The 27,738-nt window shown below is 58.0% G+C and overlaps 1 protein-coding gene across 25 annotated transcripts in view; it reads right to left on the bottom strand.

Annotated features, from left to right (window-relative positions):
* Positions 1-27,738, bottom strand: part of MICAL3 (microtubule associated monooxygenase, calponin and LIM domain containing 3) — a 191,369-nt gene that overhangs the window by 11,635 nt on the left and 151,996 nt on the right. For 12 of the 25 annotated variants that reach the window (XM_059934970.1, XM_059934971.1, XM_059934968.1 and 9 more), the window contains 12 exons: positions 23,759-23,985; positions 22,375-22,461; positions 20,521-20,655; positions 19,502-19,564; positions 16,753-16,866; positions 15,913-16,050; positions 15,643-15,725; positions 13,058-14,756; positions 12,522-12,616; positions 5,925-6,035; positions 4,790-4,883; positions 483-533 (listed from right to left, as the gene is read on the bottom strand). In XM_059934970.1, the coding sequence (XP_059790953.1) occupies positions 483-533; positions 4,790-4,883; positions 5,925-6,035; positions 12,522-12,616; positions 13,058-14,756; positions 15,643-15,725; positions 15,913-16,050; positions 16,753-16,866; positions 19,502-19,564; positions 20,521-20,655; positions 22,375-22,461; positions 23,759-23,985 (2,897 nt within the window). Of the gene's footprint in view, positions 1-482; positions 534-4,763; positions 4,884-5,924; positions 6,036-12,521; positions 12,617-13,057; positions 14,757-15,642; positions 15,726-15,912; positions 16,051-16,752; positions 16,867-19,501; positions 19,565-20,520; positions 20,656-22,374; positions 22,462-23,758; positions 23,986-27,738 lie in introns of all 25 variants that reach the window. The other 13 variants (XM_059934977.1, XM_059934983.1, XM_059934982.1 and 10 more) reach the window with 12 other exon arrangements.

The following is a 27,738-nucleotide window of genomic DNA, read 5'->3' as shown; positions in this document are numbered from 1 at the left end:
CAGCGGGGGCCCGAGCACGTCCTGATGGAGACAGTGGAGGCCGAGCTCTCTGTGTGTTTGGTTCCCGAGTGTGGTTGGCAGTGAGCTTCCTGGGGGGAGTGGGAGGGATGTGATTCGAGGGGAGGTCATGGTAGAGTGTGTGTGTATGTGTGCGTGTTGAGTGTGTCCGTGTGTGTTCCTACCGTCAAACAACCAAACGATATTAGTGGGACCAGAGTGAAGATCTGAGGTTGACAGGCTGGGGTAGGTGAACTTTTATTTATAAAACATTAAAATAACCCCGGGCAGCAAAAGCTATCTCAGGTCTCCCCCTGGAGCACGTACGGGCAGGGGGAGGGTCGGGCATTGCTCCCTTTGAGCTGGAAAAGGGCCTGTGCTTTTGCCATCTGCTGGTTATCGGGATGACTTCTTGCTGTTTGTGAGCAGGTGCGGGGGAGGGGGGCATCAGCAGGGTTAGTTCAGCAACAGGGCTGCATACATACCACCTAGACGCAAGTCGATGAGGTCAGTGTAATAAGACTCTCCCCAATAGTCTACAACAAGGAATCGTGAAGAGAGTTACTGCATCAGATAACCCTCCGGTCCCCGCGAGCCTCGAGCAATGAATGGCGTGAAGCATAAGAAACACCCAGAGACGCAGCAGGAGGGGGACAGGCGGCAGCTGGAAAGCATGTGTCCCCCCAGGTGCCCCCCCGCCCCCCCACGTGCACACTGTAGCCACAGACCTCTGGGTGCGAGGGGTGGTCACAGAAAGCCACAGGTGACTGCACTGACAGAAAGCGATCAGCCAGGACAGAAGCCTTGGCTTGGTCGGGAATCCTGCTGGGACTCAACCTCATCTAACTAAGATTTAAAGAAACTCAAGGGCAGATCAAAGGTTACGAACCTCCCTAATTTCCGAATATTAGAAGCCCCAGGCTGAGGGGCTGAAGGCGAAACGTGAACACCCTAAAAAAGCTGTGTCAGGAACCAGCCCTCAGCTTGCCCTGTCCACACCGACCCCACCAGGAGCAGCACTTCTGCTGGACGGCCTGAGATGCAGGAGGCCCTGTTTCTTCTGCGTTCAGGCCCCCTGAGAGCGGGCAACGGGCGGCAACGTATTCGCGTTCATCACACTCCAGGACCCCGACACAGGCGTGTGAGCGAGGGCGGCCCCCCAGGACCGTGACGCACGCAGAGCGGAGTCGGCTGCGGTTCGCTACCCTTTCCTCCACAACTCACAATCTGACAGCTGGTCCTGGCAGCCTCTGGTTCCACACGAGGGCTCCTCCTTCCAAAACACACACACTGGAAAGCAGACTGAGGCTGATCCAGTGGGTTCCAGAGACAAAGAGGGCTTCCCAGCTGCCCCAGACCAGAAACCTCACGAGTCTCAGTCTTATCCAAGGCTCTGAAGCTAAACTTGCCGTGCGGATATACGTAAGACTCAGAACTATGCGAGCCTTCTCTGGAAGGCAGCTAGGCCACCAGTCTGACCCCGCAGAGAGCCCATCAGGTGAGATCGAATGGCCAGTTCAGGGAAGGAGCTGACCAGCACTCCTCAGCCCGAATGGCCTTCTCAAAGGCTCGGCTGCGAGCAAGCAGACTAGCAGGAGGGATGGGACACAGAAGCCCAAGAGAAGGCACAGTTGAGCCTCAAAGACGACCTCTGTCAGGTGGGAACAGAGCCCCAGGGGCTTCTGACAAGAGGGAGCCTAGGAAGTGATGTGCTTAAAAGAAAAAAAGCAAAGTACTGGGTTCCTGTGTCGAGTGTTTCCCAAATGCATTGTGGGAATCTCCCAACAGAGGTACCACAGCCCGTCTTTGAAACAGGAGACGTGTATTTGGACACAAGTTCTGGGAAGCTTAGCAGACTCTGGACCAGAATTGTGGTTTCAATCTGCTCTCTGGAAGCTTCGGGCTCTTCAAGTGCTGTTCCGGGGTCTCCCAAATACCCAATTCACAACTACTTTTAACTCATCAAAAAACTTAAACACGGCTTCCCTGGTGGTGCAGTGAGTTAAGAATCCTCCTGCCAATGCAGGGGACACAGGTTCCATCACTGGCCCAGGAAGATCCCACATGCCACGGAGCAACTAAGCCCATGCGCCACAGCTACTGAGCCTGCGCTCTAGAGCCCATGAGCCACAACTACTGAACCCAAGTGCCACAACTACTGAAGTCCGTGCGCCTAGAGCCCGTGCTCCGCAAGAGAGGCCACAGCAATGAGAAGCCCGCACACCGCAACGAAGAGTAGCCCCCGCTCGCCGCAACTACAGAAAGCCCGCGCACAGCAACGAAGACCCAACACAGCCAAAAATAAACAAATAAATAAACTAATTAAAAAAAAAAAAAAACTTAAACAGGACACACCACATGCGAATCTTTGATCCGCCAATGTGTAACCCACTGAAGCCCATCAACATGTTAATCTGTGCTGCAGGTAAACATGCTTCTGTGAGGCCCCAGGACCAGGCTTCTTCTGCCCTCTGTGTGCGAGTGTCTGTCCTGCCTGTGACGCGGGGGAAAATGACACTTCATTCATTAACTTCAATCCTGGCCTGCTAGCAGAGTCTCACTCTCGGAGTGTCCTGCCAGGGTGGTCCTCCAGGGGCCAAGGTGGTCCTCCAGGTGCCATGGTGGTCCTCCAGGTGCCAGGGTGGTCCTCCAGGTGCCAGGGTGATCCTCCAGGTACCAGGGTGGTCCTCCAGGTGCCACAACACATAGCACAGCTGGTTCTGGGTTCACTGTATGTTTGGGAGCATTTATCTGAGATCTCTTCTTCATAAGGAATCTGAACTGCAGTTGGATCTGTAGTGATTCCACTGAGAGAGCAACTCCGACTTCAAGCTGCAGACACCCAGACCGTTCTCACTGTGCACGTCCTGAGATTCCCACGGCTGTGTATGACCTGCCCCGACCTCTGAGCATCAGGTGCCCACCCTGCGTCCAGGGTTGGACTGGACATGGAGGGTATTAACCCTGCAGCTCTCCACAACCTGCATTTTCAAATTTGTGTTTATTAACATTTAAGAGTAATTTTTTTTTTCTTTAAACTTGAACTCATAATTTGTCTTGTAAAAAAGCTTTCTGCTGCTGATTAAAAAAAAAGTTTGAAAACCACGTAGATGAAATTCTGGTTGTATGTGTTTATGAAAAGGTAATTATCTAAACAACTAGTAAGCGGAATTTCAGCAAAATCCCAGGTCAATCTTCAGTGGTGCCTTTTCTCTGGCCCCTTGGCAGGCAGCAGACTGAGGAACGCAGCCTGCTGTGGAAATGCCGAGGGGCCGCCACGGACAAACCGCAGGGCAGCTGAAAGATATCTGAATGCCATGCGGAACCATTAGCGCTGGGTGCGCATCTGGACCTCAGAGCCCTCTGGAGCACAGGGGCACTTAGGCGAACTGTGACCCCTCTCCACCTTGGCAGGAGGAATCTGAGGGTCCAGGGTCCTCCTGGCATCTTCTGCAAGAAGAGAGAGCAGAGATGGCAGGGCCCGCGGGTCCCCGTTCCCACTGTTGCAGGGCTGCTCCATCCAGGCGGTCAGGCTTGACCGAGGAGGTCGGGTCAGGGCACACAGGGCGGGGGCCCTGCCGGGTGAACCTGAGTCCCCGCTCCTGGGCACAGGGGCCGGTTCGCCTCACGAGTCAAGTTCTCACATGTCATCTGGTGGCACAGTGAGTCCAGCATCAGTCACAAGACATCACAGCCTCATCTTCCTGCCTCATGTCCTGTCTTCACCTGAAGGTCACCCTGAGTCGACTGTTAGCTGCACTCCGTGGCCGTGAAGGGTCAGGACGGGAGACCTCCTTTGTGCCTGACCCCAGTCCTCCAGAACCCCACGAACGCATCCTGACACCAGCCGCTCACTCGGAGGCCAACCACTGGTCAGTCTTCCAGCAAGATCAGAGGCAGCGACAGGCCGCGTTCGTGGTTGCCTCTTCCTGATTCGCCTTCAGTTTACCCTCCGCCCGAAGCCCAGAGGACCCGCCCCCGCTCCCGAGGAAAACCACGTCACCACCTGTCCTCACCCCTGGTCCCACGACTCTAGTGCTGACCCTGGAGGCCCGTGCTCTCCACAAAGGGATGGAGGCTCCAGATTCGGGGGCTTGGGAAGGCGGGGAGGAATCACTAGTGCCTGGGTTGGGGCTACAGCTGGGGCTGGTCCAGTGGTTTCAAGGTCCTGAACCAAGAGGGCCTCCTGGGCCCTCGGCACCTCTTTGCTCTCCCTGAGCCCCACTGTGCTGGGCCCACCCACAGGCTCTGGGGACAGTGGTGTGACTGCACTGCCCCCATGGCTCTGCCCCAGGAAGGGCAGCCACCAGCACGTGGCCCTCACAGCCACTTCCCAGGGTCTGCTCTGCTTGGGCTCTGCCCTGAGTACCCAGCCTCCAGGACAGAGCCTGGTCCACCCGGAGCACTAGCTCCACCCGCTGGGGCGGGGGGGGGGGGGCGGCCTGCACAGCAGTTCTGTGATGGTTCCTTGTGCACAGCCTGCCCCGTTCCAGTCACTGTCTTCTCGAGGAAAAGATGGGGAGGAGGGAGCAGAGAGGAGGCCCAGGGCGTCAGCAGCAGATGATGAGCCGAGGGGACCGCCGGCCCTGAGACTGGGCGGGGCAGCGCCAGATGCACGGGCCTTTCTCCTCCTTTGCCTAACAGAAGCCCCAGCTCTCAGGGACGAGGGGACCAGAGAGAGAATCCTGCTGGAGACTAGCTGACTCCTAGGGGCGTGACGGGAACTAGCCTCCCGCAGGGCTGGGTGGGCTTTCCTCGGGGATCACCTGTCCGCCAGGAACCCAGCCGGTACCTGCTTCCCCACGCAGCGCCTTCTCCACGGCAACCCCTCTCTCCTCCAGCTGGCGCTGCTTCTCCTCCACCTGCTCCAGCTGCCGCTGGATGATCTGCGGGCGACATGACAGTGTGAAGGAGGGAGAAGGGCGAAGTGGCCGGGTGCCCAGAGCGCGGCACGAGGGCGCAAACACCCCAGCGGGGCTCCTGAGAGTCTCAAACAGATCCTGCTTCAACAAGATTAAAACTGCCCAGAGCAGACTCGCGCTTGCCGGGGTCAGGGGTTGGGGTAAGGGACTGGGAGTTTGGGGTTAGTGGCTGTAAACTATTAGATGTAGGATGGATGAACAACAAGGTCCTGATGTACAGCACAGAGAATCATAGCCAATCTCCTGGGATAAAGCATCATGGAAAAGAGTATAAAAGGAATGTATATATGTAGATAACTGAATCACTTCGCTGTACAGCAGAGATTAGCACAACATTGTAAACCAACTCTACTTCAATGAAAAAACACGGCTCCACTCTGCACGGAGAGGGGCTTCTTAGGGATGACTGACACCCGGGAGGACCTCCCACCCCGAAGCAGCGGCAGGGGCATATCTTCACACAGAAAATGAAATAAAATCCAGGGATCCGGTCACGCAGGGAACACAGATCCAGAGTAATGTCCAGGGAAAGGACGAGAAGACTGGTTTTGGAAAACCAGAGGAATATCTTTGCTGGGATTTGGACTTGCTGTTAATGTTTCTTGCCGTTGTAGAGCTTTTGATTATTGTCCTAATCTTTATGAACACAACTATATACATACGATTTCATTAAAAAACCACATTGCATTTAGGTATCTTTTAATATTTCGCATTAAAAAATTATTTTTTGTTTAAAAAAAAACGCTGGAAGGCCTGGGACCCTGAGGACAGCTCCAACCTCTAAATCCCAGGCGTGTCGGAGGCCAGCTAGTCACAGCTGCCTCTTGCTGACAGCTCTGACAAACACACGAGCTGGCTTTACAGTGGTTCTTCCAGAGCTAGGGATCTAGGAGACTCAAAGCCTGGCCCCTCCCTTTCACCCAACCACCGCCCCCCCGCCCCGCGAGGCGGCTCTGCTGGCCTCTTCTCCCGCCCTCCTGCGGGTGCCGACTCCCCGCTGCTCACCTGGGCGCGGTGCAGCCGCTTCAGCTCCTCCTGCTTGGCCTGCCTCCGAGCCGCCTTCTGCACGCGCCGGGTCAGCTTGGTGTTCAGCTCCTCCTCCGTGTAAGTCCTCGGCTGGAGGGGACGACAGGGGTTTACTCAGTCAGGGTCACGGAGGCCGCAGGGCAGGCGGGGGCGGAGTGTGCGCAGACGCCCAGACCCTCGGCCTGGCAGGAGCTCCACAGGCCAGGGGGCACCCGGAGATCCACGGGAGACACTCCCATGGGGCAGGGACAGGAGGCTGGCTGCGCAATGACTGCTGGGCAGTTAGGACAGGAGGGCGGGGCGCCTTTACTGCTGAGATCACCTGTTTCCCATGTAAGGACGTCTGCTCTTCTTTAAGACAGTGGGGGTAAACATGTTGATGAAATGTTTTCCCCAAGCCTCTTGCTTGTAGGGGGCACACAGGGAAAGGAAAAAGAGAACCCAGGATCCTTCTACTTTTTTGTTTGGTATCAAAGCCCACTTTTTTCAGATGAGCATTACTTGCAAGGTTCTTTGAAGAAGTCAGGCCTGAAGGAAATAGGGGTGCTTCTATTTTAAGTCTGAGCGAACCCAAACCAACTAATGCAGCTGCAAGAAGGATGCCGGTGAACCTGGACAGATCAGGGGTCTGCACACCAAGAGGAGGGAGGACGTGCTCTGGCAGGGCTGTGGGGCTGTCAACAACGGAGGGGCGCCCAGCCAGACAGCACAGCTGCACCTGCGAACGTGGCGTGGACGGCACAGCAAGTGTCGGGCACAGTGGGTGAATGCGGGCGACACTGAGGGACACCTTCTTTACTGCCTCCAAGAAAACGAAAAAGGAGCCTTTGCAGACTTTAAAGGAGCTTCCGAATTTAACTCAGGAGTTTATCCTGGTGATCTTTATTCTAAGAGTTCCAGTGCTAGTGGAGAGCCACCACTTAAGGACTGTCCCGGGACTCCCCGAGCAGGTACCCTGCAGGTCACGGAGCCAAGGGCTCAAGAACTCCCCGTTCCTGTGGCGCCCAGGCCCAGAGGGGCCTCCCTGTCCCCACTGGCACCCGGAGCAAAAGCACCACATGGCCCCCCAGCCTGCGACAAGCAAGGCACCTCCCCGTCCTTGCCCGTTGCTGCCGTCCACACGTGCCCAGACACGGTTAGCGAGGGTTCGGCTGCCGGGCTGGGCGGGGCTGCAGCAAGGCCTTCCCACAGGGACAGGACACAGCCTTCGATGTACATCATGTCCTGAACATAAACCGACTTTTAAGGAGACGTGACGGAGAACAAAGCAGAACGGCAATAATAACAACGATCAAAAATTAAAAATAGAACCCAGAAATGGAGCAAAATCAGCTACAAGTTTAAAACAAACATGCACGACTACAACACATGACGGCTCTTCCCGTGTCAGCCAGGACGGCTGCATGCAGGCTGGGAGTGAGACGCCAGCAGCATCACCTCAGTGAACCCGTCTGAGTGAGGCCTGGGGTCACTCTTCTGCCGAGAAGACAGCGCCTCCTTCACTTGCCCCAAATTTCCTGTGCTCTGTCCTCAGTCCCCTTCTTGTGTGTAAAGTAACCACAAGGTCACAGGAGCTCTTTCTCTGTGCAAGTTCAGACTCCTCCTCTGACTGAACGCTGCAGGGTGATGGCTGGGGGCAGGTGGTGGGAGCCCCGGGTAGACTGCGTGTCACCCAAGCTCTCTGTCCTGCTGGTGTCCCTGAACAGGCCCCAGCAGCCCTGGGAGGGGGTGGCCATCTCCCGATTATACGCCAAGAAAGGGACCTAAATGGCATGAATAACAGACTTCCACCAGGGATACTGCAGGCAGTCAGCGTGGCCTCTTCTCATCCACTGAGTCTAGAAGAGAGCTGCTTGGCAGCCCCATTAAATAGCTCAAAAGCAGGAAGGGAGCGAGAGGGGCGGCCGCTTCTCCCAGGTCAGGGCCTCCCAGAGGCCACACCTGGCCATGTGTGCACATCCTGCCTCAAGCCAGAGTGAGGAAGGTTTTCATTATCAGAACAAGGCAGTTAAAAAGGAGACAGGTAATTTCCCCATGTGGCATGTGAAAAAATCCAAAGGAACTAGTAACTATAGCCTGAGGACCAGCACTTATCTATTAAATTAAACAGGGAGACTGAATAGCCAAAACAACCTTGAGAAAGAAGAATGGAACTGGAGGAATCAGGCTCCCTGACTTCAGACTATACTACAAAGCTACAGTAATCAAGACAGTATGGTACTGGCACAAAAACAGACACATAGATCAATGGAACAGGATAGAAAGCCCAGAAATAAACCCATGCACCTGTGGTCAACTAATCTATGACAAAGGAGGCAAGGATATACAATGGAGAAAAAACAGTCTTTTCAATAAGCGATGCTGGGAAAACTGGACAGCTACATGTAAAAGAATGAAATTAGAACCTTCTCTAACACCATACACAAAAATAAACTCAAGGGCTTCCCTGGTGGCGCAGTGGTTAAGAATCTGCCTGCCAATGCAGGGGACACAGGTTTGAGCCCTGGTCTGGGAATATCCCACATGCCACAGAGCAACTAAGCCCGTGCGCCACAACTACTGAGCCTGTGCTCTAGAGCCCACGAGCCACAACTACTGAGCCCCCATGCCTAGAGCCCATGCTCCGCAACAAGAGAAGCCACTGCAATGAAAAGCCCGAGCACCACAATGAAGAGTTGCCCCCACTAGCCGCAGCTAGAGAAAGCCCGCGCACAGCAATGAAGACCCAATACAGCCAAAAATAAATAAAATAAATAAATATATTTTAAAAATGGTATTTTTTATATAACTAGAACAAAAAATCTTAAAATTTGTATGGAGACACAAAAGACCCAGAATAGCCAAAGCAGTCTTGAGGGAAAAAAACGGAGCTGGAGGAATCAGACTCCCTGACTTCAGACTATACTACAAAGCTACAGTAATCAAGACAGTATGGTACTGGCACAAGAACAGAAATATAGATTGATAGAACAGGATAGAAAGCCCAGAGAGATAAACCCACACACCTTTGGCCAACTTATCTATGACAAAGGAGGCAAGGATATATTACACAATGGAGAAAAGATAGCCTCTTCAATAAGTGGTGCTGGGAAAACTGGACAGCTACATGTAAAAGAATGAAATTAGAACACTTCCTAACACCATGCACAAAAATAAACTCAAAATGGATTAGAGACCTAAATGCAAGACCGGACACTATAAAACTCTTGGAGGAAAACACACGCAGAACACTCTTTGACATAAACCACAGCAAGATCTTTTTTGATCCACCTCCTACAGTAATGGAAATAAAAACAAAAATAAACAAATGGGACCTAATGAAACTTAAAAGCTTTTGCAAAGCAAAGGAAACTACAAACAAGACGAAAAGACAACCCTCAGGATGGGAGGAAATATTTGCAAATGAATCAACAGACAAAGGATTAATCTCCAAAATATATCAACAGCTCATGCAGCTCAATATTAAAAAAAAAAAACCACCCAATCCAAAAATGGGCAGAAGACCTAAATAGATATTTCTCCAAAGAAGACATACAGATGGCCAAGAAGCACATGAAAAGCTGCTCAACATCACTAATTATCAGAGAAATGCAAATCAAAACTACAATGAGGTATCACCTCACACCAGTTAGAATGGGCATCATCAGAAAATCTACAAACAAATGCTGGAGAGGGTGTGGAGAAAAGGGAACCCTCTTGCACTGTCGGTGGGAGTGTAAATTGATACAGCTACTATGGAGAACAGTATGGAGGTTCCTTAAAAAACTAAAAATAGAACTACCATATGACCCAGCAATCCCACTACTGGACATATACCCAGAGAAAACCATAATTCAAAAAGACACGTGCACCCCAATGTTCATTGCAGCACTACTTACAATAGCCAGGTCATGGAAGCAACCTAAATGCCCATTGACAGATGAATGGATAAAGAAGATGTGGTACATGTATACAATGGAATATTACTCAGCCATAAAAAGGAATGAAATTAGGTCACTTGTAGAGATGTGGATGCATCTAGAGACTGTCATACAGAGTGAAGTAAGTCAGAAAGAAAAAAACAAATATCGTATATCAACGCATACATGTGGAACCTAGAAAAATGGTACAGATGAACCGGTTTGCAGGGCAGAAATTGAGACTCAGATATAGAGAACAAATGTATGGACACCAAGGTAGGAAAGCGGTGGGGCGGGGTCGAGGGTGGGGTGGGGGGGTGGTGGTGGTGGTGGGATGAACTGGGAGATTGGGATTGACATGTGCACACTAACGTGTATAAAATAGATAACGAATAAGAACCTGCTGTATAAAAAAATAAATTAAAAACTAAAAAACAAAACAAAAAAAACTCGAAATGGATTAAAGACCTAAATGTAAGACCGGATACTATAAAACTCCCAGAGGAAAAATAGGCAAAACATTCTTTGACATAAATCACAGCAATTTTTTTTTTGGATTCATCTCCTAGTGTAATGGAAATAAAAGCAAAAATAAACAAATGGGATCTAATTAAACTCAAAAGCTTCTGCACAGCAAAGGAAACCATAAACAAAACAAAAAGACAACCTATGGACTGGGAGAAAGTATTTGCAAACCATGAGACCAACAAGGGATTAATCTCCAAAATATACAACTAGCTCATACAGCTTGATATCAAAAAAACAAACAGCCCAATCAAAAAATGGGCAAAAGACCTCAACAGACATTTCTCCAAAGACATACAGATGGCCAACAGGCACATGAAAAGATCTTCATCATCGTTAATTATTAGAGAAATGCAAATCCAAACCAGAACGAGGTATCACCTCACACCGGTCAGAATGGCCATCATCAAAAAGCCTACAAATAATAAATGCTGGAGATGATGTGGAGAAAAGGGAATGCTCCTACACTGTTGGTGGGAATGTAAATGGTGCAGCCACTATGGAGAACAGTATGGCGGTTCCTTAAAAACTAAAAATAGAACTACCATATCATCCAGCAATCCCACTCCTGGGCATATGTCCGGAGAAAACCATAATTCGAAAAGATACATGCACCCCAATGTTCATTGCAGCACTATGTACAATAGCCAAGACACAGAAGCAACCTAAATGTCCTTCGACAGAGGAATGGATAAAGAAGAGATGGCACATATATACAGCGGAATATTACTCAGCCATAAGAAGGAATGAAATAATGCCATTTGTGACAACGTGGATGGACCTGGAGATTATCACATTAAGTGAAGTAAGCCAAAGAAAGACAAATACCATATGATATCACTTATATGTGGAATCTTAAAAAAATGATACAAATGAGCTTATATACAAAACAGAAATAGACTCACATAGAAAAAAAACTTATTGTTACCAAATTGGCAGTGGGGGAGCGATAAATTAGGAGACTGGGATTGACAGACACACACTACTATATATAAAGTAGATAATAAACAAGGGCCTACTGTAGAGCACAGGGAACTCTACTCAACACTCTGTAATAACCTATAACGGAAAAGAATCTCAAATAGAATATATGTATATATATACACACACATATATGTATAACTAGATCCCTTTGCTGCACACCTAAGATTAACACAACACTGTAAATCGACTACACTTCAATTAAACAAAAAAAAACGCACTGGTGCTTCACCGGCTTCTGGGGGTTCAGCCCCCGGAACGTGGCTGCCAGCTCCAGGGCCAGTGCTCACGCCCTGGGCCAGGCCGCGTGGTTTGATTGTATTTGAGGCAAAGTGGGAAACGTGAGTTATCTCTTGTTGACAGGGCTACAGATGATTTTTTAAAAATCTGTCTTAATTTTTCTATATAAACATTTTAAATAAAAATAAGTCATTTTTAGTTAGTTTCTTGCTTTTTTAAATGAAACGAAACTCAGAGGTTTGTTTCACAGCCGCCTGCAGCAGGGTCGAGGAACCACGTGCCCCAGTGCGCAGACCCGAGGCTCCCGTGGGGGTCTGCAGGAGGCTCCCCACCCGCCGGCTGACGCAGCCCCATGCTCTGGGGGTGCCCCACGCCCCTCAGTTCTTACTCTGAAGATGCTCAGACCCGCAGGAGACGGAGAGGCGGACGACACCCTTGCCCACCTGTGCCTCTTCTCCCGAGTCGCCTGCAGACGCCACGGCCCTTCCCCCCAACAGATGCAGCTCGTGTGTCCTCAGCACAAGGTGCCTCCCACGCAGCTCCCGCACCCCAGTAGCGTACTCGGGGCGGAACCGGGGTGACGTTATCACGTACCCGGACACAACGTCGTGCCAGGTCAGCACGTCCTGGGCGCAGCCCTGACTTCAGTGTTCCCTACGCGGCCCCCGGCGAGGGGGCGCTCGTTGGATCCTAGGGCTGGGGTCCCAGACTCACTGTCGGCGTGGATGAGTAGGGCGCCTGGGGCCCGGGGACAGCTGTGGTCAGAGGGACGCGCTCCCCCTCAGACTGGCCCTGACACAGGCGGCTCGGGCCCAGAGGAGAGCTCCCGCCGTGTCTCGGCCTGGACACGGGCCAGGCGCGCGGCTCAGCTCCACGTCGGCTGGGGTGGGGCGCTGAACAGGGGACGGAGTCGCAGCCGCGGCCCACCCACCTCTCTCCTGGACTTCTGGGAGGTCCGCTCCAGGACATCGTCGCTGGAGATGTCCGAGTCCTCCGAGCAGCTCAGCTGGCGCCGGGGCCGCAGCTCTGGGGGGGCAGAGGCAGAGCAGGGACAGTGACCAGTGGCCACACGGGGTACTCTCCCCACTTCCACACCCACGGCAGCCCAAGGCAGGCGAGCGGAGGTGTGGTTCTCCCCGGCTTGGGTCTGTCCCGCACCCGGAGCCACGAGCCTGGATGCTGACGCACATCCGGGCAGGACTGGGCCCACACGCACCGCAGGGGCGCCGTCTGGCGCCAGCGCCCGGCCACTCACCATCAGGCCCTCCCTGGGAAGTCACAGCCACCCCGACGGCCCCCGCCCAGCTGCACGCTGGTTTCAGAACGTCCTGCTGGGTTTAGTTTCCTTCTCCCTAGGAAGCCCCAGGGGAGGGGGCAGCATGGGAAGTGGGTCTTTCGAGGGAGCTGCAGGGGCTGGAAAGCCCGCACCGTGCGCTCTGCCCGGGAGGGGCCCCCGTGCTGCCGTACCTGCTCTCGTGACAGGAGACGCCCCCGGCTTGCCGGCATCCACGGTGGCCCCGCTGGAAGGGGTGCTGGGGCGGGACCTGCCATCGCCCTTCTTCTTCTTGTCCTTCCTGTACCCGGAGAAGACGGACTTCCACAGGGACCTGGGCTTGGCTGCTGCTTCCTCCAGGGCGCTGGGGCTGGGCCTCTCCGGGGGCCGACCCTCACCCTTGGGCTTCTTCTCTTTCTTGTTTCTTCGGGGGGAGAAGAGGGACGATCTCTTCTTGCTCTTCCCGCTGGAGCCCTCGGACGAGGTGACCGAGCCGTCCAGGCCCCCTGAGTCCGAGGGAGGGGACGGCACCTCCTCACTCGTGGCCTTGTGCGTTGGGGTGGGCTCCTCGGGGCCCTTGGGGGGCACGGCGGTGGCTCTGCGGGGCGCCGGGGTCCTGGGGGCCCTGGGGGCGGTGGCCACGGTGTCCATCTCCTTCATCCTGCTCAGCTGCCGGGCCATGGCGTCCCTCAACGCCGGGCTCCGCACCGACTTCTCCCGGGCCCGCATGCGCTCGGCCGCCAGCTCCTTGGCCTCGGCGGAGACCAGCGGCAGCCCCCGCTTCTGCGGCGGGACCCCACTCTCGGGCCCCCGGGCGCTCTCCTGGGCCAGGGGCTGCTCGGGGCAGGGCCAGCGGGAGGGGGGCGTGAAGAAGGGCTCCTGCAGACTCGAGTCCTCCGTGCGGTCGTCATACGTGTCCTCCACATCGTCCGCGAACGGGATCTCGTCCACGCTCTCCACAAATGGCTTCGGTGCCTCCTCCGGGGGCGGCCGGGCGGGCTCCCGCGGGGTCCGCGCGCACGCGGCCGGTGCTCGGGGCTCCGAGGCTGCGGGCTGCCCCGCCAGGGCCGGCTTCCCGTGAAGGGTGGCGGGCTCCTCGTCGGGAGGCGGGGGCGGCGGGCTGGAGGGGGGCGTGAGCATGGTGGAGTCGGAGGTGCTGAAGCTCTGGCTGCCGGGCGTCCTGGTGCGGGAGGAGCTGCCCCGCAGGCCCAGCCCCGAGCTGCTGGACAGGTCTCTGTGCTCCGCCCGGGCGCCCTTCGGCTCCCTGCCAGGTGCGGCCCCCGGGGTGGGCAGGGAGGGCTGGGCCCCCCCGGCAGCGGGCGGCCCCAGCCTCCCGGGGACGGGTGTGGGTTTCAGGAGCCAGGGTCCCTCGCCCTGGGGGAGCTTCTCAGCTGCAAAGGCCTGCAGGGGCGCGGGCTGGAACCCGGGCTCGGGTCCAGGGCCCCGTCGCACGGGCGTGAGCCCCAGGCTGCGGCGTATCTCTGCACTCTTCATCCAGAACTCTGCCACCAGGTCGCTGCGTTTCAGGGCCTCATCCCCAGGGAGGGGGCTGCCCAGTGTGTCCTTGGTGACCCCTTGGCTCTTCACGGGGAGGGGGGCCAGGGGCGTGGAGGTTCTGGCCGGCACAGGCTGGAAGCGGATGGGGGACACGGTGGGGGACGGCACGGTGGCCTCGGCGGACGGCTGAGGCTGGGAGCAGATGGGGAGGGGGGCCAGCGGGGACCGGCGCTGTGGGCTCACAGGCGAGGGCGGCATCCTGGCTTCGGGCTGTGATCGGACGGGTGTGCCGGCTGTGGGCTCCCCATGGGAGAGCTCTGGCTCTGGCTCTGGCACAGGGCTCTCCGCGGGCAATTCCTTCGTGGCAGCTGCAGAGGCGAGCGGGGCTCGGGCGCCCTGTGGGAAAGCAAGGTGACAGGAGCTGCTTAGAAGGCAGGGTTCTGACGGGCGTGCTCTCCCACCAAGGGCCTGAGCTTCCTGAAACACCCTCTCCATACGGGGGGCCACGATCAAGGGCCAGGAGGACACCGCCCTTTTTGATCTGTCTGTCAAGCTTCAGAGCCCCTCACCCAGTGAACACGTGAAGCTTTCAGGTTTGGTTCATCCCAAACGCATCCGGTTCTTTGGGCCCTGAACTGACAACAGCCAAAGGATGCTAACGACAAGCCCCAGAGCTCCGAGGTCTCTGACGTGAGACTTAAAACAGCATCAATCGCATTCTGCCTCCCGGACTGTCCTTCCTGCCACGCCCCGGCCTCACTGCAGATGAAACCCCCCAAATCACCTTGCTCCTCAGGACCCCAAAGACCAAGCCAAGTAGCCCCAGGCCTCAAGCTCCGGCCGCCCTCTAGATGGCCTCCCCTAAAACGTGCTCCACAGGACACAGTGTTGCTATCTATTTACGGAGCATCCTGCAGTGCGTAGTTCCAAGGCCACTGGTCACCTGGACAAGTATTTTTAATTTAGAAAATCATACGTTCATTTTAGCATAATATTGAGAAAAAACACATCTGTTGTATCAAACCAATAATCCCACAAATATTACCGTTTTACCTTAAAAATGAGTTTATGTTTAAAACGGCGTGCTGTGTGGACACACAGAGAACAGTGGTGGGAAGCTCGGCGGTGGGACTGGCGCACAGCAGGCCACACCGGGCCGGAGCCCCAGGGCCACTCCTGTTTTCAACAGCCCATCAGCGCAGGGAACAAAAAACTGGGTTCACACCAAGGCCCCTAAGGAGTCCCATCAGCTCTGCCTCCAGAGTGGGCCCCAAACCCTTACCTGTGCCCTGGGGCTGTGGGCTGGGGAGGACAGGACCGAGTGCTCCTCAGGGGACCGGCTGGGGCTGGAGACTGGGGAGCGACCTGAGAAAACAGACGCAGGATTTGCGAGAGGAAACACCCGCTCGCACTGCAGCGGGGCTGCTCCCAGGGCGTCCCGGCCTCGGCCGTGTCACCAGTGTAGGATCTGCGTCCAAAGGTCCAAAGGTGAGCTGCACAGGTGCCACAGGGGAAGGGGCCGTGCAGGGAGGGGAGGGGCTCGCACACAGACCTCTCTCTGGGCGCCTTGCCGAGGCCGGTGGTGGCTCCTCCTCGCCTTCAGACACCCGCAGCTCCAGTCCCACTCCCGCCGCCACCCGCTGCAGCTCCGTGTCGGTCTCTGACGGCACGTCGTCCGACCAGTGCTGACCTGCCGAGGGAAGCGAGCACAGACCTCCAGTGAGGCTGTGCTCCTTGCCAGGCTCCCGGCTCCTCAGAGGACAGCCGCCAGGCCATCAGCTGCAGCGTGAGGTCCAGCCAGCTCTGAATCCCGGCCAGGCGCTGCCCACTAGTCCCCCTCCTGAGACTCGTCCATCAACACAGCATCCTCTGCGACGCGGAGCACCAGGACGCCCGTGGCACCCCCTCTCTTTTGAGGGTGAGGGCCTTCCTGAGCACACGGACAGCTCCACAGGAAGGACCAGCCTTGGGGACTCGGAGCCCTCCCGGCCCTGCCGCCCCTGCCGCCAGTTCCAGGCTCCTAGCGCCCAGCCCGCCCGTTCTCACCTCCCAGCCCAGTCCCTGCCCCTCCCCCTCAACGCCACCTCCTCCTCGTACCAGCTTCCAGAGGCGGCAGCTGGATTAAAGGCCTCGTAGGAAGCCCTGAATCTGCTCGGTTTCTCCCCATGACTCAACGAGTGCAGCCCACGTCCAAAGGGTGGGTGAAACGACACGCTTTCAGATTAGTGGCAGAACAAGGAAGGAACCAGGAGCCCTAACGGCCGCTCCTCTGAGCACCTCACTTCCGTTTTAATGTGCGTTCCGTCTTCCCTGAGCTCAGACCACTGCGGCCCCCTCCCCAGGAGGAAGAGGGTGGGCACCACGGTTGGGGGAGGCTCTGGGGTCCCCATACCATCATCCAGCTCTGCGCCAGTGTCTCCCGTGTCCCCATTCTCCGCTGCCTCGCCTTCTACCTCTGCTGGCTCTGAGTCCACATCTTCCTCCAGGTCGTCCTCGTCAAACGGGACTGCAAGGCAGAGACGTTCAAAGGAAGGAAGAGGAGAGAGACAGACAGACAGACAGATGACAGACGCATCGGCAGGGGAGTCCCAGGGCTGTCACGTGACGACCACAAGGCGAAGAGGGGAGAAGCCTGCCTGGGCGGGGGTCGGTGGGCCGGGAGGTCTCCGAGAGCAGGGTGGGGCCTCCTGAGCACGGATTAGGCAGGCACCCAGCTGCAAGCGTGGCAGCCGGGCCCTGCACCGACCGCTTTGTGTGCAGGAGTCGCTTAAGCCTCGAGGGGGCTGCTAACCCTGCCTCTCAGGGAGGACTCGGAGCCCAGGCAGCTGGGGGGTCTGTTCGCAGCCCCACCGCTCAGCCTGGCAGCAGGGCCGTGTGCAGGGGGGTGACCAACCGGCAGGGCTGCAGCCCCGCTTGGAAGAATTTAGACACGTACTTTTTTTAAGCATAAGAGAGAGGGACAAGGGGATGTGGAAAGTTCGTTTTTCGGACTCAAGACCAGCCCTTCAGCGCTGCAAAATGTGGCAAAGCTTCATTTCTCCTGAGCAAGGAGCCTAACATACACACTCACTCACACACACACACACACACACACACACACACACTCACACCTGTTCCCAACCCTGCACAAGAAGAACTCAGACTACAGTTCAGGTTACAAGAAGGCAGCAGGAAGCAGCCACAGCCGCATCGCCCTGCCTGGACCAGGAGTCCCTCCTCCCCGGGCGCCCTGGGGGCTCTTCTCGGGTCTCCTTTCAGGAAAGGGGCTGGCCTTTGACCCGCACATACTTGGCCTGAGGGTCAAGCCCGGCAGGCTGGGCAGCAGAGGAGCCCGCTGAAACGCAAGGCCAGGCCAAAGGACCACGAGACCCTCGACGGCCAGCAGCCCGGCCTCATGAAGCTGTGTCCCCGGCGCCCGGGGCCGTGCAGTAACCAGCAGTGACCGTGAGCGGCCACAGGGTCAGAGCACAAGGAAACTGGGGACAAGACAGCCGTGATGGCCTGGAGGTGGGCACCTCTAGGTGCTAGGACTGTATTTCTTGACCCAGGTGGCAGGTGGGTGAGCCTTGGTGTTTTTAAGTAATTCCTTAATCTGTTACTTATCCTCACCACCCCTTCGGTGCACTCGGCTTACTAAGACGAGATGATGGTGCACACCCGCCCTGGAGAGTGCTATGAAATCGGCCTGGGACGGACAAGGCAGGGCCGGGACGCCCTCCTCTGATGACGGCATTTGCGGGAGAAGCCCTGCGGCGAGCACTCAGTTACTTCCACAGACTGAGACCTCTGTGCGTTAGCATTGCTGCTCCCTCATCACACGCCAGGGGAGGGGGCTTCTGAGGCAAACAAGCCTCTCCGCCCCGTGCTTCCTGGGGGACAGCGAGCTGGCCGCCGATGGGGCAGAACCCGGGCCCACCCCATGGCGGGTGCCCGCCGGGCCCACACGCGCGCTAGAATCAGTCTGCGAGCGGCCGGGCATTGAGAGGCAATTTTACACGTTTGTGTTGGCAAGTCCGTTGGAAGCAAACGTGGCATGGGCTCGCCAGCCTGGCATGGCTCCAGACACAGGACACTAGAGCCGCCCAAGCCCAGACCTGGCCCTGCGGCCCCCAGCGGTTCTCCTACTCAGAGAAACATCTGCGCAGACTCGGGGTTAGGAGTCTACGGTCCTCAGCGGCGCCCTGAAAGGAACGACTGTCACACGTATCAAAATACACAACAAGCATCAATGCAGCAGCAGCAACGCTGAAAGAGACACAGCTTGAGGGAGGGAACCGGGGGTTAATCCAAGTTAGGACGGAGCGGGTGCTAGAAGCAGCCACACACAAGGAAGCAGGGGGCGCCGACACGCTCAGCTCTGGTCTATTCGGCGGCCGCTGGGACGTCCCGATACCTCAGCCTCGTCCAACCGTCCTGGGGACAAAACTAACTAGGAGAGGGTGGCCGCAGCCCTCTCTACAGCTCAGCGTGAAGGTGCCTCCTGACCTGTGAGCCGAGGAGGACAACGGGCGGCTGGCAGGCGGCTGGTGGGGCAACCATCCTGCCCGCCCGGAAGGGGCACCCTGCCCTTCTGCATTTCACAACCGGCGGGGGCCAAGGCTGTCCCACGTCCTGCCCGGATGCCAGGGCCCCTCGCTGAGAAACGCCCCCCCCCCCCGAAAAGTGAGTGCACTGAGGACAAGCAAGGTCTCTCGGCTCCCTCGTGGCCTGAGAGCTTGCAGAGAGCCCTGCACCTCGGCCTGCAGACCCAGCCTGGCCCCCACCCCAGTACTGACTGCCTCAGCCGTGGCACCCCGGGAGGTCTGCTGACCGTTACGAGAATCCTCCAGCCCACACCCCGCCACGGTCCAGCCTCATTTCTGCGGACTCTGAGCCCCAGTGCCGCACACAGTCCTTCAGCTTCGGCCTCCCCCGATCTCTACTAACAAAACACGCCCACCCCCGCCCGACTGCACTACTGCTCTGCGTGGCGCGTGTCTGGTCCATGCAAGGGCGGCGGCCTGAGCGAGGCATGCACGTGCCCCCGCCCTCCGCCGCGCATGCACTAGCGGCAGCACCGGAAGTCCAGGGTTAAGGGACCAGCAGAGCTGCCAAGAGAGTGGTTATGGTGAGCGGGCAGAGAACGAACATCACCCGACAACCTCCGGAGACCGACTCCAGCCAGGCCTGCACTGCTGCACGGCGAACGGAGGGAAGGTCGGGCCCTGAATTTGAAACAGACGATAAATACAAAGTTACACAGGAGTAAGCGTTCCTGGCGAGGAGAGCGGAGGTCCTCCTGGAGTCCACACGGAAGAGAGACGGACGACGTTACAGCCCGAGGCCCGTCCGGCACCGACCAGGGACAAGCGGGGCGTCGGGACAGGGAGAGGAGAGAGAGCACGGGGGGTCAAGGCGGCGTCCCCGGTCAGCAGGCTGTCTCTCGGCTCCTGCAGAGCTGCTGGGTGTCTACGCGGCTGCAAACGTGGTTAAAGAGGTGGGCCTTGCCTGCGGCGAAGGTGGCTACCTCCCATGAAGACCGGGCCACCCGCTCTGTGCCCTCGGCACCCTGCAGGCTGTGTCCCCAACAGGCACTGAGTGCAAACGTGGAGACAGGTGAGCAAGAGACAGAGGGCGAAGCACCAAGGCGGGCACGCCGAGGTCGGGCACGGGAAGGACGCCCCCAATGGTCTCCAGGTTTTCCTTTCCTTCCTTAAAAGAAGCCAGAACAAGGTTCATCATCATCCTGCCGTGGGATGCAGAGCACCTCCCCTAAAACCTAGAGCTGGTAACCTCCTTGATATAAATTTCTTCTTAAAACTTCATTTCAGTCCAAGGTATGGTCCCTTGACCCCATCCTGTCCGCGCACACTCAGACCGAGACACAGCGCATGAGGAAAAGCACAGGACATTCCTCCAAGTGGAGAAGGAAGAACCCTGCCTAGTGACACGGGCAAAGTCAGCAAATTCTTGGTTTTCCCAACGTCAAGTTCACTGTTTCGCGTCAGCGGACAACAGCCCATCTCTTACCCACCGAGACTTCACATATCCTCTGACGAGAGCCCAGGGAGCTGGCTCTTACGTGTGAGGAGCCCGGGGGCCCCGCCCTACAGAAGAGTCCCCGGCAGCCCGAGGGGAAGCGGGACAGAGGTGCCAGGCACCCTGCGCCCGGAGGAGTTACCTCTGGAAGGAGGGGACTCAGAGGCCGGTGACACTCGCTCCTCCTGGTTCTCACGAATGTGCGTCCAGTGCACGTCAGCCTGGATCTCCAAGGGATCGGCTGGATTTACGAGCTGCTGCAGCCTTGGGCTCCCAGCTAGTGTACCAGGTTCGAGGGGCAGAGGAGATGAGGAAGGGAGAGATGACGGGAAGGAAGGAAGGAGAAAGTAAACAGTCCAGGGAAGGAAGGATCAAACACCACAGGAGAGGAAACAGAAGGAAAAGTTACCATATTTGCCACGATCAGTTTGAATCAGAAAGAGGCAAGAATTGAGAATAAGCACACGCACACACACGTGCAAACGCACACACGCCCGACTTCTACTCATTCAACTTGATTCAGTCCCTTCAAGCCTCATGCAGCTGTCGATGTGGATGAAGAGTCCTACACTTCCCTCCGATGCAGAAAGTACCTTCCTTTCTGAAGCTCTTTTCATCTTAACTGCGTCTGAGGGACCCAAGTGTCCAGTTAGGAGAAAAGAGCAGATCACAACTGACCTCTGCAGGGCCAGCCTCCCAAGGTCCCAAGTACGTGGCTCTGTTGGCCACAGAGCCCGTGCCTATGGCCACCTGCCACGTGGACACAGAGGTGGGGCGGGACAGGGCAGTTTTGCCACGAACCAGCCGGCTCACGCGGGGCAGACAGTGACGCTGTCGGGATTCTAGTTTTTATCTTATGCAGCTAAAGAGAAAAACATCCCCTTCTACAATGGGCCTCATGCAGCATGCTGGGCTGAGGCGGGGGTGGGGTCAGAGAAGGCTACGGTGGGGGGGAAGCGGAGTCTGTCCTGCAGACCCCAGAGCGCTGGGAATTCACGGGAACAAGAAGTCAATCCCCCTTTGCCCTTTTCTGAGGTCAAAGCCCTCTTCCCGAACACTCTACTGGTGCCCCGCTGATCCCCCCTGGACATAAGACTCCGCTTCTTAGCCAGGTGAGAACTCACCAGGGGCCCCGCCTTCAGGCTGTTCTTGCTCTCGGGGCCCAAGGAATCTGCATGCACCCCTGCCCCGAGGGCTCCCATAATCAGTGCTTGGACCATGCCATACAGTTGGGTTAAAATAAGGGACAGCCAGCAACTTGGGGGAGGGGACCCTACAGGAGGGAGGCTGGCTTTTCGGGCAGCAAGAGCAGGTACCACCTGATCAGAAGGACTCTCTACTGGGCAACCTGGCTTTGGCCTTGGCTTTGGCTTCATCACGAAAACGACAACCTCCTAATCTCCAAGCAACAGGGAACGTGACGTGGGCAGAACTCACCGCTAAGGCCACCGAACGTGGATGGGGGCTGTGCTGGGCGTGGGGTCGCAGCCCTTGCGCTCTCTTGGGAGCCGCTGGCCTCTAAGGGCTTCCTCTTGGCGGTGCTGGACGGGGCTGAGTCACAGCAGCCACCAGAGAGCCCGACTGTCTTCGGACCAAGACATTAAGTCAAGGAGGAAACGCAGGCCCCTTCTCCACCTTCCAGGCAAGCAGGGGAAGACAGCGAGCCTTCTCCCCGGGGCGTGCCTGCGTGCCGCCAGTGCATGCAGCCTTGGGGACTCATCGCCCAGGCACAGGGGAGGGGCTCCGGGCGCCTGTGCTGGCCCCGCCACTTCTGAGAGCTGACTGTGACGTGAGGTGCTCGGCTCACATCAGAGGAGGAGCTGAGTCGTAAGCGGATGAGGGACTGGCAGCAAACGGTCAAGGGGCACAGGGTGCCCAGGGGTGGATGCCTCGCCCGCCGCTGCAGCTCTAGGAAACCCCGTCTCTCCACGGGGGACCTGCTCTTGGGGGCGGCTGGACGGCTGCCAGGGGCCGGGGTGGAGGTGGGCAGAGGTACCTTCACGTGTACCCATGTCCTCTTCCTCTGGCAGGTGCCCCAGCGGCTGGCCTTGCAGGAGTTCTCTGTCCCGGGGCCAGTACTCTCCTTCCACACCCACAGCAAAGCACCGCGTGGGGGCAGATGGGGAGGAGAGGACAGAGAGAAGAGTCATCTCTAGGCTCCTCCACTCCAAGCCCGTTCCCGCAGGATGGAGCCGGACGCTACTTCCACGTCCAGGAGATCAGGTCTCGGGAGGGAAGCAGGGCCAAGCTCTCCTGAAAAGGGGGCACGCCCCGACCCCTGGCTGTGTCTGGAGCTACAAGCCAAGTGGCCTTCCCTGGGGCGGGCTGTGCACGCGATCCCCACTGACTCACGCCGGGGCACTCGGCTCTACAGACACAGCCGGTGGAGGAAGCAGCCCCGGACGCCATCCCCCCTCTCCTCACACAAGGGCGGTGTGCAGGCCCCACGTGCTGCCTTGGGGTCCCACCCCAACCTCCGGGTGGGAAGGAGGCCTACAGCAGGACCGGGGCCATGGGGGCTCCAGGAGCCCGAGGAAGGAAGGCCCCACCTCTGCCACCCGACCTCGTCAGGGCCGCCAGCTCGGGGCTCCACTGCCAGCTGAGGACCATGGGTCACGCGCACCCTGCCCGGTCAGCGCCCGGCCCTCACTGAGCTGGAGCGAGCGAGCCCGGGTTGGGACTGGCCGCCGAGCACAGGGAACTCCAGGAGGAACAGAGAGACAAGCTTGCGAGGTGCAGAGCCCTCCAGGGCCAGCCCCACGGGCCAGGCTCCTTGGCTAACGGCTCACGTCCTCCTCGTCCTGTCCACACCCCACAGGGAGAGCACGGCCTGAGCAGACACGAGTTCCCGCGGACTCAGGTCTCTGCCTGCCTGGCCCTGCTCACCACTCCAGGCCCAGTGCAGCCGGAACAGGGAGAACGACCCTCCGACAAAGGCCAGAGAAGGAGCCCAGGAAGCTCTTCCTCACCACTCGGGATCACACAGGCGGACGGGACAGGACCCAACACCTCGAGTGCGAGACAAGAGGCATCTCAGAGCCAGCCCGACCGACCTTCCAGGAAACAGGTCCCAGCACGTCACCACACACCACAGGTGACCCCTCCTGGGGGGCCCTCCCTCCTCAATGCTCGGCAGCCTGCGACGTCCAGGACCAGGAACCAGGGAACCCCCAGAAAGCTAAGTTCCCTTCGTTCCTTTAGCTGGAACAGGACAGGACGAGTGGCCTGACCTGGAGGAGGCCCTTGTCCGCCTCTGCGTCCAGCTGTACCCGGACAGCCCTTCGTGGGTCCCCTGGGGCCAGCGGAGGCATGTTGCGTGACCCCGGCCACAGAAGCCTCCCACACCCGGGCCGGGGCGGGAGGAGAGGCTTTACTCTGACCTTCACTAGACTCGTCCTCCTCGTCCTCCTCGTCCTCCTCGTCCTCCGTGTCCTCTGCATCCTCCGCATCCTCCTCCCCAGCCACGAAGCTCCTGGAGGCCTCGAGCTCCTCTTCGCTCTTTCCTTTCAGAAGAGCGTGGATCCTCACGGCCTCCTTCCAGGGCACGCCACCCAGGTCCGAGGGGGGCAGCGGGGGCTCCTCCTCCTCCATCTCGGACTCAGAACTGCTGCAGAAATGACCACAGAACCCAGTGAGGGGACCCCAGAACGGAGAAGGGGGCGGCTCAAAGCCAGGGGCACAGGCAGAGGCCCCCGGCAAGGCACCCACCGGGTGGGAAGAGAGGGAGAACACCTTGGGGCCAGTGCACGGAGGGTGAATGGAGGACAAGATGGGCCACATGGGCCGGGGCAGCCCCGCCGAGCACAGGCTCGAAGCTCGTGACCCCGGGGACCGAGGGTGAAGAGCACCTCCGTTCCCGTGGACGCACCGTCTCGTTGGAGGATCTCGGGTGGGAAGATGGGCTGCCGGCAGGAAGCGGGCTGGCGGAGGCGCTGCTCGCAGGAAAGGGAGCCCCGGGTCCCGCTCCCAAACACCACAGCGCAGTGTGCAGCGCTGCGGGTGAGGGCGCCTGGACAAGCCCCCACCCTGCGGAGAGGCGCTCGCTGCGCGAGGGCCCCGGCGCCTGCTCCCGGGGCTAAGAGCGTCCGCCTTGCTCAGAGAGCCCGGCCCGGCTGCCCGTGTCTGGGAGGGAGACCCTAAGCCCCGGGGTGCCCTGCCTGATGGGGAGGCCTGACTCCCTGGGGCCTCCGGTCAGGATGGAGAGTCTAAGAATGTGGTTTGGGGTGAAGGCCTTGAGTCACCAGCATCAGCCGACCCAGAGACCGGAGTCAACCACATTCCACAGGGAACGTGGACCCCAAGGTTCTGTGGGTGTCGTCACACATTAACACCAGGAGAGTGGCTCTGCCTGAGCCCGCGGGGACGGGAGCCGCCCTTCTCAGACTGGCCTCCGCGCCCCTCCCCGTAACAGAGAAGGGCTGTGAGCACAGCCCCGCCAGTGGGTTCTGTCCTGTAGCCTTTCTAGAAAATTACTGCACCCGAGGGTGGCGCTGGGGACTCCATCGCTTTCATCGAGTCAGAAGTGAGGGTGGCCTCCCGGGCTGCGTCCCTCGACCCCTCACTGGGCCGCAGGGCTCTGCCACGACAGCTGTGTGACCATGAGCTGGCTGGTCATGCTCTCCAAGCCTGTGTCCACGCCGGGAAGGGGGTGTGAACACCTGCTTGCCGCGGGCGCCCCTAGTGGAGCGAGATTTTATTGACCGCATCACGCTTGTGCCACACTCGGGTCCTCCAGCCATCCACTCGCTTGTTCACGCACTCACACACCATTCATTCATGCGTTCAGCAGACGGTTCTGAGCACCTACTGAAGCTCAGCGGCTGAACTCAGAAAGAGCGAGCGGCTCCTCGCTGTCCGCAGCTCAGTCTGGCGACTCCTACTTCGTTCATTCATTCAACTAAAACTTACTGAGTGTCTCTGCTCACAGCGCCCTTCCTAGACGTCACAAAGCTGCCACAGAAAAGATCTTCAGTGTCAGGGGAGATAAGATGCAAACACCAGGACTAGACAAGGTGGGCGGTAAATGCAGGGCGGTGGGGGTCTGTACGAGGCAGTTTCAAGTGGGAAGACATAAGAATGTGGACCACAGAAAGCTTGTCCTCTGGAGTCTGATTAGCTCTCAGTGTTTACTTAGCCATGATTTTTGCCTTATCGTTGTGATTTCATTTCTTTACTCTCATTAACTAACGACACACACGTGTGAGCCCGTGTGTCATTTAACATCTTTCAAACGTGAAATCAGGGTAAGAATGCCTCCTGTGCTCAGCTCTAACCTCAGGTCGATTTGCAACCCTGCAGGTGGACAGGGAGGCCAGCCTGCCCTCCTTCATGCCAGGCACACTGGGGCCCCAGCTGTCGGCGGGCAGCTCTGGGGGGTGGGCTCAGGGCAGCCCCTCCCCGTGCCGTGTCATGAGGGCAGCTAGCGTGATGAGGTCCCACTTGAAGCTGTGACAGCTCAAGGACCACAGAGACTAGCAAGGGAGGCACAGAGCATAAAAACAGGGCGGAAGTCAACCACGCTTCTGGAGCGCCACGCGCTTCTGGAGATGGGACACAGGCAAGCCGCCCTGCCTGCCGTTGTGAAGGACAGAGACAGACGGACAGGTATTGCCAGCTGTTCCTCCCCGGGCGTCACTGTCCACGGCCCTCAGAGCAGCCCTCCGGGTCTGGCTAGGCTCCTCACGTCATGTAAGAGTCGCAGTGTAAAGTCACTACTCAAGGCTCATCTTATAATGTATTCTCTGGCTGCTCCCAGTGCCTGAATCTCGGGGTCTGGCCTTTGAGGGGCAGGAGGAAGGATCTGTGTGAGGCACATTCCCCGCCTGGACCACAGCCTGGAACACTTCCAGGGGGCAGAATCCCCACAGCAGAACAAAACACAAGACAACCGACTTCCCTGTCCTTTAGGGAGGAGAGGGGGACCTCAGGACGCGGCCTCCCAGGAGACACGAGAGCCAGAAAATGTAGTCGTCAAGACTAGCTTTCCACGACAGCAGGGATCTGTTTCCACCTTTGTAACGACATCCTGCCCGTGTGGCTATTTGATCCAGGCAGCCTCCCAGACCACACCCTCTCTTATCGCTTGCCTGGCACTCCCGAGACGGGCAAAAGCAGACAAGGGACGCGGCCAGGCAGGCCAGGCAGGCTGCACCCGAGCTCACAGGGTGGGAGGTGGTCCCCGTGAAGGCCCTCAGCAAAGTGCACCGGCGGAGCTGACGCGTCCCGCTGGAACCTCCCCGCTGGGCGTGTCCGAATCACTGCTCTCACAGCGCCTTCCTCTCACCGAGCCCACGGTGGGCGGGCAGGAGGACGCAGTCCATGGACCAGCTTCTCAAGGGACAAGGTCTGCTCCAGACTTAAAAGAGCCAGCAGAGGAGCAGACCCAGGGAAGAGGATGTGCCCGGAGCACGAGGCACTTCACGTGGATCGGCTCAGCTGATCACACAGCAGCTCAAGGGCACGGCCACCGTTATCATCCCCGTTCCCACAAGTGAGGAAGCCGGGCTTCCAGAGGTGGGATGGTCTGGGTGAGACGTCAGGAACCCCCAGCGTCCGCCCACATCAGCTCACCCCGTCAAACCCAGGAGGAAGGTCACGACCCGGCTCCTGGCTGCCGCGGTCGACCTGGGAACTCGGGCAGCCGCCGCGGATGGACACCACCTGAAGCTGCTGGTGGCTTCACTTTTAAATTAACCCGCTGGTAATCAGAGCGTCTCCGAGCAATGCCCCGTCCTGCGCGGCCGCCCCGGGGTCCCGCCCACGCTGACAACCCTGTAAGCACTGAGCCGACCGTGGAGGAGACCTGCCGGGTCCTGCGATCTGCACGCGGTGGAGACCACTCCACGCTCAGGCCGGCACCCTGCTCAGCAGCGGCTCACTCACCACCTCTGCGGGTGGAGGGCGAGGAGGGGAGCAGTCAGGGGTGCCTCGCAGGAGGGGCTGTTGCTCACGCTGTCACCCTTTGGGCTGGCCTGTCTTCTGTGACCTTCAGGGAGTCCTCTGCAGCCCTGGCTGCCCGTCTGGGAAGCATACCTGGGCTCCGGCCCTCCCCGACGCAGGAAGGAGAAAACACACGGAAACCAGACCAGCCTTCTCCTGCCCCGGCACCCAGGCTCTCCCAGAGAAAATGGAAGTACTGTTTCCAGGGTCCCCTCTGGAAGATGCTCCTTCCCGCCCCTCCAAGGAAGGGTCATGGAGCTGATGAGGCCTCGGCCAAGATTCTCTGCTTGTGTGAAGGAAACCGCGAAGATGATGGGAATCGCCTGGGTGTCTGTCAAAGCAGGTGTTCCTGGTCTCCACCCCACGCCCACTGAGTGAGACCCTGGCAGGAGCAGGGCCAGGAATTATCCTTCAACCCAGT

The sequence above is a fragment of the Balaenoptera ricei genome, chromosome 10 (assembly GCF_028023285.1).
Source record: "Balaenoptera ricei isolate mBalRic1 chromosome 10, mBalRic1.hap2, whole genome shotgun sequence".
NCBI classification, from domain to species: Eukaryota; Metazoa; Chordata; class Mammalia; order Artiodactyla; family Balaenopteridae; genus Balaenoptera; species Balaenoptera ricei.
Note: the sequence above shows the minus strand (reverse complement) of the source record. Positions and strands in the feature narration are given on the sequence as shown.